Genomic DNA, 24,157 nt, shown 5'->3' with positions numbered 1-24,157 from the left:
ACGAAATCCCCTTTTCATTCTGGTATCCCAGTTCATTGTTCTCATTCTTCTTCAGATAAACAGAATTCAATTGAAGAAATAACCTATAAAACAAACAGCGGAAGGGACAATATAATCAGGGGAGTAAGAAAACCAAAATATGTTTTGAGGGATTAGGACCAACAAGGTAGTCTGTAATAAAAAAACCAAAACAGATATCTAGTGAATGTTTGCCTTTGGGAAACACATATTTGTAAAGTTTATTTTACGTGCGCACATATATAAATATCGTTTTCCTTCAATAAATATCAGCCAGCGAGTTCCTCGCAAATCAGCTCCTTGTAGATCAGTTTGACTAGTTTTAGAAAAATCTGATATTTGTTTCCCGTGCTAAACGTTAGCCTTTGGTCTGAATGAGGACTTCGGTGTGGGGAATGTTTTCTCAGTCATTGTCCTGAGCGTGAATGCGTGTTCTGAAGGGTTGGATAAAAGGTAAGTAGATGTATAGTGGTCATGGTGGATGGAGGTGAAGCCGATCGGGACACATCTTGTCTTGGTTATTGTCTCCTTGCACAGCAAGCGCTTGTCTCTGCTTTTATTCTTCTGCTCGATCATTTCTGGGTAATCACTGAAATTGTTCCTTCGCATGTCAGCTAAATTGCTGCTGTTAGCACCCATGCCATATGTCTTGTGTATTCACTGGACTAGAGTAGAAAAGTTTTGTTTAGTCTGCTTTATCGTCTAAACATTAATGTAGCTCATAATATGTCAGCTAGAGAATTATTACATGGGGTGAGTAACTACATATTAAGGTGGACAAAATGTTTATCTAGTCAATTATTGCTTGCGATGAGCAAAATTGCCAAAGTAACGAATATGGCTGAAGTTTGTATGTGTGTATATATATATATATGTGTGTGTATATACACCGGTGTATATATATATTATATAAAACATTATTGGGTTTTTCACATTCTTGCACGCATATTTCTCAGTGTCCGAGGTTTATCTTCCTGTAATTTATATGGCGTTTCATGCCTTTGACATCCTTGTGGGGATACAGAAAGCCCCATGCTGCTAATGGACTGAAAGTAAATGAAATTAAATAAGCGCAGCAATGCTCATCAGCATTGTCTCCCCCCTGGGTAATTCAATTCCTGAGTGCGCAATGATGGGAGCGTGCGGCACCGTCTCGTAATCCTGCTGCGGGCGCGAGACTTAACGTCTAAATAAAACTTTTACTGCGACATTTGTTATGCTCTTGCCAGCAGGGTCTGTTTGCTGGTTTGGGGACACTAATGTAATATTCATATTTCCTCGCATGTTGTGATCGCATATAACGGAGTGCTAAATATTCCATAAATATACACCCCAGCTTAAATAATCAGCCTTGGATTTTAATATGCATGCAGATGGGATTTTATTAACCTTTAACTCCCTTGATTCTATAACATTTTCATTTCATGCAGAGAGTCCAGGAGCTGTAAGGGGAGAGGTTACCGAGGGTTGATAGAGTTTTGATGAATTGCTGCGGGGATGCAGGCTTTGTATAAAGAAACCTTTCTTTCAGTATAATGAGCACCTCCGCCACGAGGAGCCCAAAGCTGATCACTGAAGGGGTCTAATAGTACATCTCCCCCTGTGAGTAACCGAGATGGATCGGGGAGTGAAGAAGAGGGTACCATGTCTCCGGATTCTCAAAGTGGTTGCGTGTGTCTGAATGATTTTGTGTATCGCAGTCTGTGTTTTCCTGGCATGGTGAGCGTGAACTGAATGAGTATATATGGGGTACCAGTCAGTAGAGATTTGCCCATGGCTCCGGCCACTTTAGGGCCAGTTTTGGCTGTTGGTTGGTTTTTTTTTTCAGCACAGACCCTCAGCAAACCCACCCTCATACACTATATGAAAACAACATGGCCGCTACGGCCAATCTGTTCAATGCTGTACATTATAGTCATTTTCGATATAATACAAAGAGTGGCTGTTTCATGCTTCATACGTGTGTTTTTGTAGCTCTCATCCTGTTATGTTTGCAGTTTTTATTTTTATTTTTTAGAGTCCAGGGATGCAGAACAATTGGAAAAAGTCCTGAAGCAAGGTTACCTGGAAAAGCGGAACAGAGGTAATGAGTGTCAGACTCTGATTTCTGAACCAGTGAAGTGTTTTTTACAGTATGGCGTCACGATGGTTGGACTTGATGCTAACAAGAAGTTAAACGTGGAGTTTGATTCGAAGCTGCTTTCTATATTAAGCCGCTCTGTCCATGCAGTGTCTCTGTATGTTTGTGGGTGCCGCGTCATAATGTGTTTAGCTTCAAGCTTGGCCCCAGTTGTTGATTTCTCTCCATCTTGGTTGGCGAAAGCAGTTGGCGTTTGGTGTGGAAAATGGACGGCGCCATTCAGGACGCAGTATCTTGTCCTGAGATGAACGTAAATTACTCTTTTGGTTCTGTAGGAATATAAATGAATGTATTTAATGACCACAGACAGACGCATGAAAAAGCAAGCATTTAAATCCCCGAAATCACGCTGTCATAAAAAATGGATTACATTTCCAAATAAATAAAAAAAAGAAACAAAACATTTGCATGAGATGCTCACGTAGGGCCATGTTTACGGAGGGATGTTGTGAGAAAATGCACTAAATGTGGAGCAGTCACCATGGGAACCAGTATGTTGCTTATTGCACCACATTTAGCAATTTGTGCCAGAACTGCTCTTTGCAAATATCTCGCTAAATTCAGTAGTTGTTCTGTTGACCCTAGTGAGTACCAGAGGGCTTCACAAAAGTGTTCATTTTCATTATGAGTACAACAGTCGGGGCTACAATTATTACTTTCTTTTTTTTTCTCTCAGCATGTTCTGTCATCCATGGAAGAATATGGAGACAGAACGAGTGATGAATTTATTTAATAGAATCCAGCAGTCATACGGGAATGGAGGTTGTAAAGTAAATGCTTGCTGTTTACGATACAATTAGCTTTGTATTAAACCTGTATGGCTACTGCAAATGTGATCTTAATTAACAAGGATACACGTTTGCCACAATATAGCGTGACAGCGTGAATGGAGAGAATTCCGAAACTACAAATAAATTATAAAAAATCGGTCTCCTTCCTCTGGCTTGGTGGAGATTATGAGATATTCAGATATTTGTGTTGGCTGCATATTACCCGGGTTTTATTATGATTGTAGACTTGTCCTAAGCTTCATTGTTAGATGATGAGGCTTGAACAGTACGTTGAGACATCTTTAGCTTTTTGTGGCACGGATTATCCGGTAGCAGCCGTGGCTGAACTCCTATAACGTCCTGATGGCCATCGGCAAGATGGGGATTGTGTATCCAGAATTGTAAAAAGTGTCAGCCATTCGCCATTCTTCACGTTTGATATGTATTAATCAAACAGATGATTCCTTCAGAGAGCGGCTGCTAGCAGTATTATAAGCATCTGTATTATGAGGTTTGATGAGATACGGGGATAATCTCTGCGTCGCGTGTCCCTGTCTGGCGTTTCATGCGGTCCAACTGTTGTTCTAGATCACGGGTTCTTTGGGTCTGAATGGCAGAAAAGGTGGTGCGTTCTTACCAACGGAAGCTTCTGTTATTATTCAACTGAGAAAGGCAAGTATACATTATAATATTAGTATTTATTTATAAAATTCATAATGTCCGGATGTAACGTTTGTGAATTGGTTACCGTTTTTTTTAGAGAATATAATCTGTAAAGCGCTCTTCTTAGGTGGAAAATATCTGTATTTTAGACAAAAAAAACTCTTCATGGAACTTCATCTCAAATGTATTGCAGGGAAATTGCCTAAAGGTGGGTTTCTGATAAAGGATTGTAGCGCACATTTGGTGTCTCACATCCGCAAAGACTCACGACGGGATGCCTGCTTTGAGCTTTTGTCACCTGGCAGTCGTGGTTACCAGGTAAGATTGGCGTTGGAAGAAGAACCAGTTGATGCATTTGGACGTCTCAACGTCCTTCTGTATAAGATAGTCTGGGTTCATACGACTCACATGTTTTCACTTCTAACTATGTTTGTGATCGGTGGCATTACTAACCATACAGGTTCTCACACACCCCTGAATATTTTATACATCCCATGGACAAACCTAATATTCGTGGAACCAGCGATTTGCACTTATTCTTTTTGCAGTGTTCTGTTCACCGCCATCAAACGATGCCCTTCTAATTAAAATGAATTCATTTCATGAAATTTCTACAACCTCACAATCTTGTTTTTACAGTTTACTGCTTCTACTCCAGCCGAGGCCCGAGAATGGGTAGACCAGATACAGTTTTTGGTAAAAGGTAAATGTCATAGCAGCCTGTTATTCTTCCCGAAGATCATTCTTGGCAAGCCGTCTTCATCCGGATTGCTCTCCTGGCCAATGTACATGAGTAGTGAGATCAGTGAGATGTCTAAATTAGTCATCATGGGCAATAAACCTACTAGGGATTTTGGATTTCTCTGACATAATTCAAGAATTACCTTTGTTTAGTGCGAATCCATGTGCAAATATACATTGTGCTTGTCCCTCATGTCCCATGGTTTGTCGCACCTGAAACTATAGATTGTCTTAAATTTTTTTTTAGATACCCTTTCCACCACAATTCCGTGCGAGGATTATGATGATGTTGACAGCTTGGACCCCTCTACATTGCAATACCTACCCTCTCAAGACAGGGCAATCGGCCCTGAAGAAGATGACATCTATGAAAGTGTTCCAGGTAAGAAGTCATCCGTGGTACACCGTATGACTGCGTCCTTCACATACGTGCCTTTTGCGCTCAGTTAAAGGCTTTGTTGTTTCCACGAGTCCTGGAATATTTCTTTATTATGCTAATGTGCGTTCATTCTCTGCTGCTCCTTGTGTCCCGAGCAGCGCACGCACAAAAAGGGAGAAAAAAAAAACATTATTTCCTCAGCAAGTCATCGTCGTTAATGAAGTTTTACAAAAACAGACACAACCGAGGAAAAATAAAATTTCACAGGTGATAAATTTTTCCAATTTCCCTGGCAGAATTGGATCAGATTGTTAAATTAAGAGTGAAGGTGTCTGTTAGACAGCAAGGAGCGGTGATGGGTAATTTTATAGAGTGGAAAATTGAATCAAATTGCTACATTAAAACCCAGCTCCTGCGAGAATTTTCTGTATCGCCGTCCACTTTGTCACTGTTCAGAGTCCATGCGCAGCTGTGCCTCAGGCTCAGGCTTTCTGCACTGCTGGTCATTCTGCTCACAACTGGCAAATGCTCTCTGCCCCGGGTAAGATACCAGCGCTGGCAGGAGCAGAGACGACGCTTTCAAGGCATGGGGAGAGGTATAGACGGAGGAAACGGGAAATGTTGTGGTTGCCTCTGTGATCTCCGCTTGATCAAACTGGACCTTCAGACTACTTGGAATCCTAAAATAAAAGTTGGTGTCATTTAAGTACTTAACGGTCAGCACAATGATATCGGCCGAGTATTTACTGAGAATAAAGTTTTAATAAGTTGCAGATCTTTATTGAACTTCCATCGTTGACTGAAAGGTGACCAAGCTCCTGCACTCGTACTGAAAGACGTGATCTTAATCAAGTTCTTCCCACAGTAATTGTAAGCAGTACTGACAGACACTTATCTAATTCGAGACCAATTCCCTTCTTAGCATATTAATCTATCAGAGCTGACCTTCTCTCTATGCGCAAGACCTTTCTAGACCTCCTGTCGTCTTGGAGATGAGCTGGTGTACTGTTTGAAGACCGAGTCCATTAATGGCAATAAATGTGGATGAGCACAGAGACTGTCTGCGATTACAGCAGGAAAAAAAAAACTTCTCTCCGGAGAGACTTCCCGTAAGGCAGCAAGAAAGTGAGACAGATCACTCTGGAGCCCTGTGAGAGCAGCGCGGCACGACTGGATACTCTTACTGGCCTTTTTCGATGCGGAGGGGGCAGAATCGCTTACCGCAGTGCCAGGAAGGCGTTCTCCTCGAGCTTCACCTTGTGCACTGGGGGCAGGTGTCTGCTAGAAATGCTGCTCATTCTGCAAAATGTAAAATAAATCCACCGGCCATCCATGGTTTCCCTGTTATTTACTCAAAAAACAGCAAATAAATAGCAGGGTAACCTTAGGAGAAGGTCACTTCTTTTCCTCATTATACTTCAATGGAATGCATTGAAACTGTGCCATAGGGGAAGATACACGGCCTCGTGGCCTGTCACCCGGTGAACGTCAGAAGTAATGAATGAGGATATTATGTAGGATTGTGTCAAGGGAAGCTGGTCTGCTGGATGTGCACGGCACCTGGGAACTGCCTTATGTTCTTGTCCCCATCAAGTGGCTTCCATTACATATTCTACTGGTGACAGGAGCCTTATAGGACATGTTTATATACCTTTTCACTGTGGAACAGGCCTTCTGTAATATCCAATAATTGTGGGGAGATCCATGATGCTATGATAACTCCCGCTCAAGTGTCTGTTTGTGGTAGTGAGTGAGGGCCCGGTATTAGGGAGTTTGCACTTCTGCAAGGTGCTTATGATGGGGTTAGGTACGATGCGTGTCTCTGTCACTGAGGTCAACTTGTCTAACAGTAACTTACAGGACTCTTCGTATATCCAGGTCTGCTGGTGGGCCCCGTCACTGAGGCCAGGTCTGCTGGTGGGCCCTGTCACTGAGGCCAGGTCTGCTGGTGGGCCCCGTCACTGAGGTCAGGTCTGCTGGTGGGCCCTGTCACTGAGGCCAGGTCTGCTGGTGGGCCCTGTCACTGAGGTCAGGTCTGCTGGTGGGCCCTGTCACTGAGGTCAGGTCTGCTGGTGGGCCCTGTCACTGAGGTCAGGTCTGCTGGTGGGCCCTGTCACTGGTTAATAAAGATACCCCCTATACTTTGGTTAAGCTTGTTGTAAGACGTTATAAGAATAGCTTAAAATACTTTCAGCATGGTAAGTTTAATATATGACCGGGACTCTGTAACTGAATAAATATGTATTTTCATTGCATTTTCACCTTATTCCAGTTCATCTGTGGATGCGTTAGAAATTAAAAGATACATAACATACAGACGAGTTCTGTGGACCAGGCAGAAATAATCTAGCAAACCCATCGCAGTTAATTGTGAGACCCGAAACAAACGGCTTTGGAGGTTTCCTTGTTGTATTGCAGAGCCTTCCATCGGTTCCTCCACGATGCGTGAGCCATGTGACTTTTGAGAAGGAAACATTAAGAAATTTCTCCCAGCAGCAGAGAGGAGAGATCATGTTCCAGACAGACTGGTAGAAGGGCGGATGTTTGCTTTGGAGAGAGCGCTGGGACCTGAAGGTTCCTGCCGTGCCATTTACATCAGCCCAGGAAAACAAGCAGACGCTCATTTAGCTGCCGATGCTGAATTCTTTATTAGGTCCTCTGCATAAGAGTTATGTTTTTTCAAACTGCGCAGTCCACTCGTTCGTTAGCATCGAGGATACCGCCACTGGTTTTCACCGGATTATAATTTGCTTGTCACAATATCCGTGACCTGTTCATGCGCTTAAAGTAAAAGAGGGTCCGTATAGCGTTGTTTTAGGCCTTTCTTTTTGTTTACATTCTACAGATTGTATTTTAACACGTAGAATTAAAGGACCCCCTTTACACTGAAAGAAAGGACGAGCGTTTGCCTTCCCTTTGTCTCTGTTGCCGATACGTTCACTTTTGTTGTATTCCACAAATGCCAAAAGCAAATTAAGCCACTTTCAATAATTTATCTTCAAATCAATAGAAATGAGTTTGTGTCTGGCGGGCGCAAAAGCTTCATATTTAAGTCTGATTTATTTAGAAGAGTTGTTTCTCTCTAATGGGGCAGAGCCGACGATGCGCTGACCCCACTGCTCGGACCCAATTTGTATCTCGCAAAGAGCTGACCTAATTTTCATTGATTGTCGTTCGTTAGCAGAGACAACGGGATAGAGACGTTCGAAGTGAGATGGGCTGCGGTCCAGGAAGGAGACACCGCAGCTCAGTGCTTTTTGAACTTAATGCATAATGCACTTGTCGCTAAGTTACTCTGTGACCCACGTAAGAGAGAGGGTGCAAATTATTGCTTTTGGTAGATGTATGACATATTGCTAAAATGTACAGCCATTGACCGCATTCACTTCACCTGCCTTGTGTGTATCCTCCGCTAAATGCAGCCATCTCTGCTTCCTCCTCACTCATTCATTTCTGCCTTCGCAGATCATTCCCGCTGTTTGTTTCGGTTACAGCCATGGATTCTCTCTCTCCACGTTACGTTCTTGTCATGGTGACGGCGTCTGTTTTTGGTGCTGTTGTTACATAGAACTTCCTTACATCGCCTCTAAGCCGCTGACCCTCTCGTTTTTGACTCTGGCCTATTGTGCTAACATAAAATCTAGATCGGCCATATTACCGGCGCTCCCTCCATGCTCTACTGGTTCAGTTACCCAGGTCGTTTGACAGGACCCCCTGCTGTTTCTGATCATGCAAACCATTTACTTCCAGATATTTAATAACCTTATCATGATTTTCAACCTTTGGGAACTATTGATGCCAATAGAGACTGATAAGTCACCAGGGGGCTTCAGGGTGAATCCCATCAGGACCCGCGGATTATTCTGGTTTTGCTTTGGAGAATTCAAGTACAACCTCTTCGTCTGTAAAACATTTTTACACGTCACCCCATTTCTTATACCAAGGGTCCCTCACCTTTATCTTCCTTTGTAAAAAGAGAAGTATTTATTCAGATGTTTATTCTCATTTGTCTAGCTTTGTTTCTTGAGGTAAATGAAGGCCTTGTCCTGCCAGTAGATGCGTCTTGCTGGGTATTTGTCACGGTTCTGGCTCTGGTCCCGGCTCTGGTCCCTGGTAGAATGTTGGCGTCTGATCTTTGATGAGGTGTGAGGGGCTCCGACCTGTTCTGGTAGAGGAGGTTAATCTGAGTCTGAGGTAGGGATTTATTGTGTAGGGTTTTAGTGCAGATAAATGAGGTGTGCATGGCCTTTGTTCTGACATATGATAAGGGTCGATGTCTGTCTAGTGTCTAGTCGGCATAGATGAACTAAGTATTTCTATGGTTACATGTGTGTTCCTAAATGACCCTTCTCACCGTCTCTCCTCTATCGCAGGTGAAGAGGAGTCTGATGACCTCATGGACGTTAAAGCAACCAATTATTGGATAAATCCAGGTATGAAAAGTATTCTGGCAAAGAGCCTCGTGTCTGGTGAGACCAATGCAAAGGCAGATCCAATGTAATCGAATTAATAGAAAAAAAGGATACATCTTCCTGGAATTGATTAACAAACTCCCTTTATTTTGTGTTTGATGTCTTATGCGTCCTGCCAATGTTATCGTGTTTCTGAAAAACCTAATCGGATTCCTTCACAGCAGTTTACCACCCCCCCACACACAGACACAGACACACACACACACACACACACACACACACAGACACACACACACACACACACACACACAGACACACACACACACACAGACACACACACACAGACACACAGACACACACACACAGACACACACACAGACAGACACACACAGACACACACAGACACAGACACACACAGACACACACAGACACAGACACACACAGACAGACACAGACACACACACAGACACACACACACACAGACACACACAGACACACACAGACACACACACACACACACAGACTTTCTCAGATACAGCTGGACACACAATCTGCACGTGTGTCCTTGTGGCTTCTTGTTGCAGATAAAAGAGAACCCATTTATTTTACAAATTAATACTAAGTAACTTAAACAGCTCATTTTGTAAAGTAATGGAGAGCAAAACGTTAAAAATGGAGGCAAGATCAGAAGTTAAAAAGCAAGACCTTTTTTTCCCCCCCAAATAACGTTTTATTATATTTTATGCATATCCAGGAGATACGCACTTTTATCAGGTTCCTTAGAGGGAACCGTGGAGAATAATTAGACACTAAATTTAAATTTGACAGTGGTGTTTTTTTTAAATTACACAGCAAATAAACTTACTCTATATGGCACAAAACAAAAAAGGAGAGTAAATAATTGATTTTGAGCATTAGTACAATTCTTATTAGGTGTAATAGTGTCAAAAAATAACCCCTCATTTTTTTACAGTTTAATGTAGATATCTAAATGCTGCAAATCCTCCAAACTGTAAGCCCGTGAGAATCTCTAGTTTTGCATGGTTATTCCTCCCCATTAAGTTTCTTCTGCTGATTGGCTAGACTTAACTTGTTCTCCCCAACCCAAATCCAAAGTCGGTTTGGTATTGTGTGATTTTAAATTATTTTACTGTTGTAACAGCGCTACAGAATCTGCAGGCGCTATATAAATGTAACGGTGTTTTTTTAGATTTGATTTTGCGTGCCCGCAAGAATAAATGAAATATGTTTTTGTTTACTTGTTTTATTTCCCTAGGCGGTTCCATAATTAATTATGCGGATTACTATCAAGGTCTGTGGAATTGCACAAGCGACAACAATGATGAGCTTTCGTTTCAACGTGGCGATCTCATCCACATTCTGAGCAAGGTGAGACGGGAGAAGTGGCCAAGATAAGAGTTGGGGTGTTTGTCATCTTAGAGGGGGTTGCTGGGGTGTTGGTGTTCATTTAGAACACTCTTGGCTGGGTGTTATAATAAACCATTTATTATCTTTTATTTATATGGCGCAAACAATTTACCCATATTGAGATCTTTTAGTCTTTCCTCCCCACGTGATGTGGTTGTGCTTTCCCACTTCACTGATCAGGTTGATAAGCGCAGCCAATGCGCCAGACCCTTCTGCGCCAGACCCTTCTGCGCCAGACCCTTCTGCGCCAGACCCTTCTGCGCCAGACCCTTCTGCGCCAGACCCTTCTGCGCCAGACCCTTCTGCGCCAGACCCTTCTGCGCCAGACCCTTCTGCGCCAGACCCTTCTGCGCCAGACCCTTCTGCGCCAGACCCTTCTGCGCGCGCTTTTTTTATTCTTTCACAACCTTAAATATGCCTCTGGCTGGTGAGAGGAAGGATTTCATTTTTATACCACTAGCCGTGGATACTTTTCACAAACACTACTGTTTCGTTTCTGTGCATGTGTGTGTTTTTGGTATTGATTTTGATGATATTAATATTTTTTATTTTTTATATAGCGCCATCATATTCCATAGCGCTGTAAAATGGGTAAACAGGACATAACAAGTAGTAAATAACATAACAATTTGACTTAAAGAGACAACAGGTGAGGAGGGCCCTGCTCAAACAAGTTTACCATCTAGAGGGTAAGAAGGAATGAGGTGCGTATCCCCTATGGGACATGCTGACCCAGAAAAAAAACATTTAGGACGTGGTTTCTACCACTTTGCGCACCTCTTCACCTGTCTTCAACGGCAGAAAGCAGAAGTTACCTCAGGCTTCAGAAAACAAAAAATCTTCCCAAATATACCTAACATTTCAAGCAGTTGGGAAGATTCTCCTCCTTCATCGTTCCCAGTCCTGATCAAACATCACATTGGAAAATTCTTCTTAGAGTCTTATTGCCCCAAGTAGCTGGATTACAGTAACCCCAGACCGGTCACACAGAGACCCAAATACTGTAATCCGACCCGGTTCCTCGGGAACGTAAGTGAAAATATTCCAGTTCCCGGTAGTTAATACGCGCTAAAATGACGTTACGGTAATCCAATCGATTGAATTGATTTAATACCCTGTTACAGCGGATTGCAGAAATCCTTCCCATCGAAACAGTCTGATTAATTACAGAACATAGGATTTAATGACATGCAGGCCCCCCTTTGTACGGGGTTATGTACAGTGTGATGATTCGAAACCATTTAAAATGATTATTTTACTGGTTTTGTAATATTGATGCCAAATTACAGAAACTTGTTTTTAGTAAAATGTACACATTTTGATGTTTTATATACTGACAGAGATATCGGGGATACTGCAGCGAAGGCCTTCATCTACTAGAACAACTCCTTTAACCCCTTCAGTCCTGGGGCTGAACCCACACAAATTATACACCAATTTGTTCAGTAGAAGAAGGGCCTTCTTTTAAAATAATAGACATACATAAGACTCAATAATTATTAGTAATAGTGTAAACAGAATAGGTAGCTCGACAATATAGAGGGTAGGACCAAATGAGAACTGGTATTGAGATGAGGTTGTGTACCCTGTACAACCTAAAGCAAATGAGTATAAAGACTATTACTGTTCACTAATAAGGTCCCTGAATGGTGCGTTGGAATACAGCCGGTGTTGTGTGTGTGGTGATATAGAATGTTTAAAAGTATCCAATCAGTAGAACTGTGTGCAGTGGTTTAGAAACACAGATACATTTATTAATAAATGTATCTATGTTTCTATGTTTCTAAACCACTGCACACAGTTCTACTGATTGGATACTTTTAAACATTCTATATCACCACACACACAACACCGGCTGTATTCCAACGCACCATTCAGGGACCTTATTAGAGAGCAGTAATAGTCTTTATAATTATTAGTAATAATGGATAACAAAAAACATACTAAAAAAAATTACAAAAGTTTTGCAATTTTGCTTAAATTTTCATCTATAGTGAAAATATAGCTGAACAATGACCCAATTTATATTCAGCAATATCTTCTGATTACAGTAATACCCCCCACACACGCAAAGGGCCACAACAATGCCTTACATATAACCCTTTATTACATATTTTTAATATTATTGACTTAAGGGTTTTGATGACATCATGTTACACACGATCAGCAGGAAGCCAGCGATGTTGATAGACAGCCTGATCCCCCGTGCAACAAAGTCAGGACGTACATGTACGTCATAATGGGCTTCTTGCTGCAAGTACCAGTACATCTGGGGACCACTCCAAGAAGCTTGAAGGGGAAATACAGAAATGGGAAGACAGTTGGTAGCAATTTAAAATGGTAACAATTAGAATTGGTAAGAAAAAAAGATTGGTTGATATAAGATCAGATGGTTAGGTAGGAGAGGCTGAGAACTAATTCTCTTTAGGTTAAATTATTGAACGATCAACAACGTCTACGCATCATCCAGACCCTCAACTCATCCCCATCCAAGCAGGCCTGTCCTACTGTTTCACCTCCCCTCAACCACTGACTAGATTGTAAGCTCACAAGAGCAGGGCCCGCTTCTCCGTTTCTACCAGTTTGTTAGTGTGTGCGATTTGAAATGATTCCACTGATTGTAACAGCGCCACGGACTCTGCTGGCGCTATATAAATTAATGTCATGTAATAGTCAATGAGTGTGGAAAGGGAACCCTGAATGCGTTCCCCGGAATTGTGGTGCCGGACGGGGTGACCTCCTGTTGTAAGCTGTGGTATGAAGTACAGGAAACCCTGTGATAGGAAATACAGACCAGGAAAGACCTGTCCATTCACGTCATCTTAATTTCCTTCTCGTCGTTGTCCTGATTAACATCACAAACTTTGTTGGGTTGATGCGGTAGGTTTAATGTGTTGTCCGGAATTCCAGCCATGAAGTAGGAGCTGCTCTAAAGTTCCACCTGCCGCAGTCGGATACCCTTTATTATTGCCGCTTCCAGTTCTTCCGGTCGCTTGAGAGAAAAGCGAGGGTTAATTTTAAACACTGGGCTCTGGAGCAGATGCATTGGGGGTCCAAGGGAGCTCTCGGCTTACCATGCTTTTTAGGCTCCATATCCTTTCTACCCATGATGGAGGGTTTGTGTTGATTACTGGAATCCTGCGGCATTTCCTGTTTTAATTGTATTTAGCTGGATGTGGCAACGTCTCCATTAAAAAAAAAAAAAAAAGTTAATTTCCTTGGTTGCCATAAATAAAATATATTTGTGTGTTGGGGTGCAGAAGGTGTTTGCTGCCCCCTTGTGGCTTGATTAGTAAGCGTGTGCATCCAGTGCTCTGTCAGCGTGCGCAGGAAGGTTGATTTGTGTTAATGAAGAGGTACAGGAATTGACGCGTTGCTCCCCTACTGTGTGCGGCTTCTATGAGGCTGCGTGTGTGGTGACTTAGGGGGCAGCGCTAGGACATTTGACCCCATTTATTAGCCTCAAGAGGTGCTATTGAGTGAAGAGGACTCGGGGTCAGCTGGAAGGCAGCGGTCACACGCCGGTCACATTCAGCAGGTCATTCCTTTTCTGAGACAGAAGCAATCGCCTAGAACAAGCCCTGGCAGTCTAATTCCTGCCAGGTAATTCTTATAAATGAGGGTAGGAGACCAAGCAGGACAAGGAAAGGGAGATAGGGGGAGAAAACAGAGAGAATGTGTAGTCCGAGGGAAGTGCCGAAGCCAAGATAAATTTAAAGAAAGGCTGTAACGACTTTCACATAGAAGTGATAAAAAAAACAGCTGAAATTCTAAAGATTTACACTCAAAAGGTGTTTTGCTGCCCTGACTCTGTGAAGGTGCAGCCTCCCCTGCTGCTTACGTTGAAGAATCCATTGATCTCTTTTTGCCCGTCCCCGTGCCAATACACCCGGGGTCCTGCTTCCCATCTTACGTCACCTGAACTTTTGACTTTCCTGGTCCTCTGGAATACGTCTGTGGCGTGATTAATTCTTTATTCTTTTTATTTGCGCTACGAAAGTGCGCGTTGTTTGCGTTTGTCTCTGAAACTGCTCTCCATTCCAAGTAAATCATTTTGTCTCTTCCAGCATCGGGTTGCGTGGCTTCCCAAACCCGTGTCCTGTAAGTGAACCGTCAATGTTAGGTAAAGAAAACCTTAAAGCCCATTTAATCTCCATAAACGCAGCATGAAGCCAAGTAAATGTTATAAGCAACTGCTCATCAAATATATTTACATGGAAGACGTGTCAGGCTCGTGAAACTGGCGCTCAGCTGGTTAAATAGAAACCTTCCAGGTATGCTTGATCTGCACCCCCCCCCGAAAGACATGTTGGGGCAATTCTAGTGAAAAATGAGTGTAGCAGCCACTACAGCACAGTGAGTGACAGCATCGTCTACGTACAGACTATATAAACCGCACAGTGGTCTGCAGCTTTAAATGCACTACCTGGAACATTGTACTTTTTTAGAAGACTCTCCTATTAACTCTCTCAGTGCTGTCTGTTAGGGTAGCGTCAGTTTGACCATTGCAAGGAACGTTGGCTGACGAGCCAGTATGCTGTATTACGAGAGGTCAGATATCGCATTACTTTCTCGAATGCTCAATTTGCACCCTTCAGTTGGGATTGGAGGCTTCCCGTGGCTCCATCAGTCATGTCTCCTTATCATCTATTACTTAAGTAACGCCTTTAAAACACCTTCAATCTCCTCTGGGAAACCCGAGACCCCACCAAAATAATGTATCCAGTCTTCTGGGATGTCGTCCTTGTTTCGGATTAAATTTGTTTGCAGTCTGCCTGTTGTTATATGCTTTTAGATTGGGTAACAGTGCATTAATACGAAATAAATCAAACGGCGCAGTCCCTCGAGGCTTCACATCTTCTGGAAGCTCTAGATATCCAAATTTTACTGGTTACAGAAGAAAGAAAATGTTTTTTTTGATCAGGCAATAGTATACACCAAATATCCTATAATTATATGTATTAACTACTTTTTTGTTTAATAATTACTTTTTTAATATTATATCACTGAAGAGGCTTTGCCATTTTATGAACAAAGCAGATAAACTTTAATACCTTCATTTGGCGCTAAGAGTTTCTATAATGATTCGCGGAGACCGTAGTCCTCCAAACTAAGATTAGAAAAAAACGGTCTGTGACGTGATACATATTTTTGAAACTATTAGGCCGTTTTAAATGCATTTTAATGTCAGCCCGACTGCTGTAGAACAATTAGTCCGCATTTCTGATAAAAAACAGGTTATATGAAATATTTTGGTCTGGAAAAGGTGTGATGCTTTTTTATACGTTGATGGTTTTGCAGAAGGCAGGTACGATTTATGTGAATGCTTTATAAAAATCTTACTGCTAAAGAAATATAAGATTTTCTATGTACAGGAGACTACGATGAGTTTACATGAAATGAGATTTCTGTTCACTAACTTTTCTGTGCATCATGAAATGCCAGCCTTGGTTGACCCTGCGTAATACTGAGTTAAAATAGTGAGACTTTTATTGTACATGGTTATGGTTTTTATACCAAATTATGAAACTCTGTCCGTTTCACCATTCAATTCCATGGCATTGTGTTGGGGGGCATTAGAAGCTGCAGTCATCACTATGCTCTGCCTAGGGTATCGGTCTCTTCCGTCTGCATTTATTTCATGTATTGATGTATCCTGACCATTGTAGGGTAAATAGAAGCCCATAGGCCTAATTACAGCTTTATTGTTACTACTATTATTATTTGCCAATTTATATAGCACCGTCATATTCTGCAGAGATGTACAGCGGGGCAGCTGCTGAACGGCCTTTCTTATTCTTAAAGATTATTGTTATTATAGTCATTATTATCATCATTATTATTATTATATACTTCAACTACTTCATACTACATGTTTTCAGGATGATAAATATAGCAGGTTGCAGATGGGACAAGATGACATTCTGACCAAAATATAAGTGAACTGTGAAGCCCAATGGGGGGGATTTGTATAGAACGGAAATCATGGTTCAACGTGAGCCACAAAGACTTTGATATTTTATACACTGCACCTAGTTGGGCCGCAGTTGTACTTTGTACCGGTGGATTATTGTTCCATATTTGCATTTGCAGCCCCTAGTCACTATCCAAATGCCAGAAAGGAGGCCAGAAACATACATACAGCTTACATGGCAGACGAGGCGCTTCTGGAGTAATGTATATCTTGGTTCTGATGGCTTACGATGTTTTTAATATCATTTCTGTAGTGCTGACTAAGATATCACTAGGCCAATTCCCTAGACGGCCCTAAGATAATAAAAAGAAAACTATACCCGTGTTCAAATTCCCAAGTGAAAGGATGTACAGACAAGAATTCAGCCTCTTTTATTAAAGAAAATACATTACTAAACTCCCTCCAGCGCTGGTTACTGTCAGCAATAAAGTATATAAATCAACAATTAAAGCCGGTCATTCCAATTATCTTCACAAAGAATCCATTGTAACGTAATAACGCGATAGTGAATAGATGGGAGATCCGTGGCAATTCTGTATCTACTGCACTGCAGCAGTCTTGCCACCATCGGACGAAACCATACAGCGAAAAATAGAGCAGAGGTCAGCACCCATCTCCCTGCCCGCGTTTACCAAATCCCCGATGGGAACGCTCAACGCATCTGCTGCTGTCTCTTGAGTGATGGCCCTCACGGCTGTCACTTTGTGATTATTAGTGTATTGTACAGAGGTGTGATGGGTGTCTGTAGGGTAAAGCAAAGAAAAATATTTGTCCTCCTTATCCCTCTTAATTTTTTGAGCCTCTCTACTGCTCCGTAGTCCTCTGTGTTTTGTCCGGGGTGGTTTCTTGTGGGATGTTTCGAAAGGCTTTTATTCATGAAAGGCACCTTGGTTTTGTGTTTAGCCTTTGATTTAGCTCTTGGTTTGTAAACTAAAGGCCCGGGTGGCCCAAGAATAGCCTTCGGGATTCTAGTTTTCATTTTTGGGTTTTACAAAAGAATTTAAGTAGCCAACTTTAAATTAACTCACAGAACCTCGCAGACACTGGGAGATGCTGAGGGGGTGAAGGATTTGACGGGCAAACCAATAGACACCCAACGGTTTCCATGACTGTGCCATGAGTGGGCGCCAAGTTCTTATTATTGTTATTAATGTACATTAATCCTGGGCTTTAGTGAATAAACACTCTTACTATTTTCTCTACTGTAAAAATACCTGTGGGCAGGATCACGGCAGAAGTTGGTGGGAATTATAAATTGTAATTAAAGAAACAGATACAGGCGTTAACTTGCAATGTAAAATCTCTGCAGATCTGGTTTTTGTGCCATAAGATAATTGTATTAAATGAAAGATATATTTATATTTGGAATTGGAATATTGTAATATTTACCATTACCACTTATGTTTGGGATCTGTAACCCCTGAGATATTTTGGGGTATTTCTAGTGCTCTTCAAGTGCCTTCTTTTTATATGCATTTGCTGTGTTTGGATTTACCCCTTTGCTGCTGGAGAGGGTAAGTTATATCAATTTTATATATTTTTTTTAATTTACTTTTTAGCATTTTTCAAATTATGTTCCATTTTCGAGTAAGTTTTAAAGCCCGCACTTTTATGATGGAACACCAGTTTGTGGTGACCGGGCATCATTTACATGCATTTGGAAATTGGAATTCAATTACTTTATGATTTTGTCTGGATTCTTGCAGATGTTTAAAGTATCTTCATTTACTTTCTATAGTCCAACTCACTAAGCATACAGTCTAACCTTAATTTCCTAACTAGAGTGGTCTTGATCCATGTATATATGTAGCTGCCCTGCTGGTCTGCACAGCTGTGATTTGCCGCAGGTATACCGTCCGGATTCTCTGCGTATTGGACGTAGGAACCGCTGGGTGATGGCGGCAGTGACATTGGGTTTCAGGTAACCATTTGTGCCATCATCAAAGAACAAGTGTAGATGGGCTTTGATATTTTGTTCCTATAAAACCTTTATTATGTTTGGAGATGGGTTTGTAAACATCTGTTGGTTTCACACATAGACTTTATTGATGGGAGGATTCTTAATGGATCGAGGGATCCAGGGGTGCCACAACTCCCCATACACCCCAAAAACACACTAAAGTGGACTTGCTTTGAACTGCATGCTAACGTGAAACTTGAACCTAAAACTGAAACTTTGCCTGTGAAAAATGACCAGTTTGTTTGTGAGCTCACAGAATGTTATTAAAATGCAAATTTAAAAGAAAAAAATAGTTAAATATCTAGCAGTGGCGCAGTCTAATTGCGAGCATAATGAGCTCGGGAAATGTGAGTGCCCCTGACACACAGCACATAAACAGCCAGTAAACACATCATTAGTACTCACATTCATTTATTGTGCCGACCTTAACATGACCCCGGAGCGGGGAGGGTGAGAAGCAGGTGGATCTGACTGTGACACCCCTCTAGGGGATGCAGGAAATGAAGCTAGAAGCTGTTGCCATAGATACACGTGTGCAGATGAGGTAACACGCCAACAGGCTGCAGCCTCGGCTGGCGGGCTCTATCTGTCACCCTTTCCGTGTTTAGGATTAAATTATTCCCAGATAGAGGAATGTGGTCCCTCCACATCCAGACCCCAAGAGGTCACAGCGAAAGTCACCTTGCGGAGGGTGGCAGCGAGTGGCAGAAAACCTCCCGTCAGTGCCCTGCCGATGCCACGAGATGAGAGGCGGCGCGGTATCTGTCCCCTGTAGCAGCCGATCACACAGCAAAGCTAATTAACAAAAAATACAAATTACGACACCCTTCACTTCCACCCATCTGGTAACGAGAAAGCTTAATCAGGAGCTGTGCGCACGGCAGCAGTTCTGCGGAGGGCCAAGACGACCAGACTTGGATATTTCTCTAATAAATAGAAATTATCCGCATCTCCCTGTCCCCCTCCCTGTGCACTTTACATGAACCTGTGATACGCCAGCAATAGCCCTTCCAGCGCGAGGCTGATGTGATTTAGGAGAATATTAAAGGCAATGTGGAGATTGGAGGCGCCTCTCTCTCAGGGAGAGCTGGAGAAATCCGCAGCACAGATGGGTTGAGCAGATTAAACGTTTCCTTCACATTGTTTCCAAATTGTGCTGCGGTGCCTCGGGGAGTGAGTGCGGTCAGAGCGCGGCGCGTTTTATGGAGTCGGTATTAATGCTTTCTTTTCACGGGGCCATCCTATTAGCAGCAGGTTAGGGTCGGTCCTAGAAGCGGGCTGCATCGAGCTCATTTCGTTACCCCCTCCCTATTCTCTTGTTAAATGTTCTGGTATAGCACTGTAGCCATCACCGATGAGATGGGGTAATCTTTTGTATGTTGGCCTCATATTTGGAAAGGACAGGGGCTTTGCCGTGGCAGCGCTGCATTATGCAGCCATGTCCTTCCCAGCCAGACATCTTGATCCAATCTCAAAAGTGGTTTTGGTCATCGTTTTTCTTTTTATTGGGCAGTGTTGCCGCCATCTTCCCTAAACTACAAATCCCTGCGTTAACCAAAGTCCTGAGATCTGACGTCGGCACGGCTGTTTAGTTAACCCTGGTTCTACGCACCACTTTTATTTTACTTTGAAATAGGAAAAGTTTGTATGTTTTTCCAGGCAGATCCCAGATAGAACAGAAATGTATAGTTGACCTACGAACATAGTCCAAGGGCTTTGAAACCCTATTGACTTTTTTAATTTAGGACCACAGCAGAAAAGAATCGACCCTTATGTAGCTTTTGAACATATTCTGTCGACGACGAGTGGTACGAGACGTGCGCCATCATTAACTCATACATCTGACATAGCACCGGCTCACCCAGAGCCTGCATTATAGGCAAGCGCAGGGAGAGATGTATTACTGTCAGCACATGGCGGGAGAACAGACAGCGGCTGCATATTGTAATTCATTCGTTCCCAAACAATAATGTATGACAGACAAGCACTAATACTGGCAATAAGCAATCATAAACCAATAACTGTGATTGATTAGGCACCCCGGACATACATCAACCTCTCATTGATCTGCTGCTGCAGACAGATTTATCGCCGCCTTGCCCCTGAGCAAGTCTCCTGCATCTGGGTGTAAAGCAGGCAGCCTGGTACCGGAGAGGAGATGATACCGGAGACAATGCTCGCACGTTGTTCCATCTCATGTAGTAATAATTCCACGGGGTTTATTTGGTTTTACCAACACCAACATTGCGACCCTCCATAGTTTACGCAGCAGAAACGGGGGCGAGCGAGGCGAGAGCTACACGCTCGAGGAAGCACGAGGGCCCACGGATCCTGAGCGCAGCACATTCGAGACTGGCTGTGCCAGCACACTCTTCCTTTTAATAGTTTAATAAAAATTAGCATAATTAACAAACATCTGTATAATCCAGAGTGGTGCAATTTGGCAGAGGGAACAGGAGTTTAGACGTTATTGCCGGGAGTTTAATGTTCTTTTAATTCTTTTTGGCACGCTGCAGTGAGAGAAATGTTTGGTGCGGATGGTTGTGAGCCGGATTTAATTAGCACGTATCTCTCTTTTGATTGTGTGCGATTCTGAAACCCTGAGTGCATCATAGAGCGAGGCTGGTTTTATGACACCTTCCTGTCCGGGAAACGCACGCATGAAACACAGAACTGACTTTGCATGGTAACATGTAGGAGTTGTGTTTTTAAACACAGAACACGTGAGGGTTACTTTGTTTGTATGATAAACACTGATTGCTCGGCGAAGATCACTTTTCAAATACAGACTTCAGTCAGTGTCAGATTATCTGCAGCTTAGATAGCAGGGCTGTAGCGTCTCGGAGTGCTGTACTGATGTAACAGTTTAATCTCAAAGTACTTCTGGCCCTTTCAGAGTATACTATGGGTACAGGTACCAGTTTGATAGACCTAGACATTACCTACTAATCGCATCCTGTGTCTCAGACATGTTCCTTGGACCTGTACCTCAAACACGAACTTTGACCCCTGTGCAACACACCAGAGCCGTAAACCAGACGAGATATTACTTCATTCTGGGGCTTCAGGATCATTGACTTTTTATTGTTTTTCTGTAGGGCAACAGGATTGTTTTAGTGTAGACTACTGGGGGGTACGAGCAAGCACTGCAGCCCCCATATTTAGTGGGTGCACTTGTCTTGCACTGTACTCTGTATGTAATATCCTTTCAGATCTGCTTGCTTAGTGAACGAGGTAATTTTTATTCGTTTGGTTGAGATGCGATGTAGTGTCTTGGTGTGTACCTCTACCCCTTGTGCCCAGCCCTGTTTACTAGACTTGTGCATTTGAATGCATTATTTTGGTGTCTTGGGTACTTCTGCAAAAGGGCCGCTCTTATGTGAAGGCACCATGGGAGGTGATAACGGGGAGCAGAGCTGCGGAAAAAGACAGGGACACAGATGCAGTTGGCAGAGAAAGTAGGGATGCACTGAGAGAGTAAATGAGAGAGCATGAGTGTCGATTTTCTTTTCCAAAAAGAAAAGAACTCCGTATTTCGTCTAAACCAAAAGGGCAAGAAACGGAATTCATTGTCTGAAAACTAATGGATCCAAAACGTAACTAAAAATTTGTCCGAATAGTTTTTGGTCCATTTGCTTGAGCCGGGTGGTTACTAACATGTTTCCTGTTAATGAAATATATATCATATGCCATTTATACGTTACACTTATCGTAGTATCTCTTTGACATTCATTCACTAAAGTGAGAGTTGGCCGGAGAGTTCTGCTTTCCACCTCATCGTGGTCCAAACCCAGTGAGCTTTGTGTTTAGTTCCCCAAGTTGGAGTAAAAAATTATCTGTTGATTAACTCTGCAAGTTTAAATCACCTTTGTTCTGGATCTCCTGGCATATGGGTAAGTAATATGGCCCACAGATGAAGCTTTTCATTGTAGACTTTTCCCTAATAGCGGACGTAATAAGTGACGGCCTGTTCTTTCTTACCTCGGCTACTAGTGAATCCCAGGGAAAAGCATTTCATGTTTCAATAAACACTGTTTTGGGGTTTACTCTCTATTGACTTGTGGTGGCTGAGCGTTACTTGTAGAATATCCATCCTTGGCCAATGTGTAGTGTAATGTTCTAATTCACACAACTAAAAGAGTAATATTTTCTTACTGTAGAATTGAAAACAAAATGCTCAGAATGGCCGGTGTTAATCCGCACATCGTTCTGCAGCATCTATTCACAGGGATGGCCAGGATCTGGCCACAACTTGTCTATAAGGGGTACCATATATCACGTGACTATTCCTATTAGTAATTTAACTTTTAAACGTATGCATCGCTCAGTTCAGCACCTTGAATGAAGCATGGACCTTGTACAAGAATGCACTTTAGAGGCAAATAGGAAATAAGTTTTTTTAATATGGGTACATAATCAGAAATTCTGGGCAATATGCGCCAAATATAACTGTTTATTTTATGTTAATATTTTACGTTCTAGTGCTTTAATACCAAATGTTTACTAATAAATATCTGTTTTCCCAGGAATATCATGCTTATGGCTGGTGGGTTGGAGAGCTTGATGGAGCAGTTGGTATTGTACCCAAAGACTATCTGACAGTAGCCTTTTATCTGGAAGGAATGTGAAGGGATAGATCTGGAAACTATATTGTTTGTGATAATTCATGAATTTCAGTGATGTTTTTGTGATTGTAATTTTTGAAAATGAGCATTTAATAAACATACCCATTTATTTTGTGCTTCCTGGATGTGATCATGTATCTGTGAAGCTGATCGTCAGCTGATATTCAAAGAACAACTCTGCATTAATTCACAGTTCCACTAGATGGCGAACTACCATCACTGGACGGTTATTGTGATTCCCAGCATTGCTTTGGGGTAACGTCAACCAGCAGAGGAGACAAAACTCATGATACAAGCACGTCTGTGCCAGGAACAAACGCGTTATCTGATCACAGCCTTTCTCTGAAAATAGTGTTTCAAAATGCAGCTGGTTCCTTGTGTATTATATTATATTTAGACTGCTTTCGACCTACACTAATTCTTGTACCTAATTTATATATACAGTAGTGGCCTAACGTTTTAGGCCTCCTTGAGGCTTTAGATTTTTTTCAGAACATAATTGCAATATGTTTTTTCATTATTTATCTTGTTATATGTGCGAACCGTTTCCTATTCATATTGAATCAGTGGTGCATTATACATATGTATACATAGTATATTATATACACATCATACACACATATATAAATATATACATATACACACATCATACACGCATATATACATATCATACACATACACATCATACACATATCACACACACATATACATATCATACACACATATATACACTTATCATACACACATATATAAATATATACATATACACACATCATACACACATATATACATATCATACACATCACACACATATATATATATATATATATATATATATATATATATCATATCATACACACATATATACACATCACACAAACATATATACATATCATACACATCATACATGCATATACACATCATACACGCATATACATACATACACATACTATATACATATTACATACATATTACATATTATATATTACATACATATTACATACATATTACATATACATATTACATACATATTACATATTTCATATA

The 24,157-nt window shown here is 41.9% G+C and overlaps 1 protein-coding gene across 1 annotated transcript; it reads left to right on the top strand.

Moving 5' to 3' along the window:
* Positions 1 to 443: 443 nt before the first annotated feature.
* Positions 444 to 23,113, top strand: LOC149273541 (src kinase-associated phosphoprotein 1-like). Its single transcript, XM_089506177.1, has 9 exons — positions 444 to 471; positions 2,036 to 2,101; positions 3,517 to 3,600; positions 3,785 to 3,909; positions 4,231 to 4,294; positions 4,580 to 4,714; positions 9,085 to 9,144; positions 10,400 to 10,512; positions 23,012 to 23,113. Exons 1-9 carry the CDS (start codon positions 444 to 446, stop codon positions 23,111 to 23,113), a joined length of 777 nt encoding a protein of 258 aa, XP_089362303.1.
* The last annotated feature ends 1,044 nt before the right edge of the window (positions 23,114 to 24,157 follow it).

Source organism: Sceloporus occidentalis, unplaced genomic scaffold, assembly GCF_023333645.1.
Source record: "Sceloporus occidentalis isolate IW3139 unplaced genomic scaffold, rSceOcc1.0.p SCAF_368, whole genome shotgun sequence".
Taxonomy (NCBI): Eukaryota; Metazoa; Chordata; class Lepidosauria; order Squamata; family Phrynosomatidae; genus Sceloporus; species Sceloporus occidentalis.
Note: the sequence above shows the minus strand (reverse complement) of the source record. Positions and strands in the feature narration are given on the sequence as shown.

Bases quoted from the DNA above. Each gene is read 5' to 3' on its own strand.
- LOC149273541 (XM_089506177.1), top strand. From the start codon at position 444: ATGCGTGTTCTGAAGGGTTGGATAAAAG. The intron at 3,910-4,230 runs GTAAGATTGGCG...TTGTTTTTACAG, and splicing joins CTGGCAGTCGTGGTTACCAG to TTTACTGCTTCTACTCCAGC. The intron at 4,295-4,579 runs GTAAATGTCATA...ATTTTTTTTTAG, and splicing joins GATACAGTTTTTGGTAAAAG to ATACCCTTTCCACCACAATT.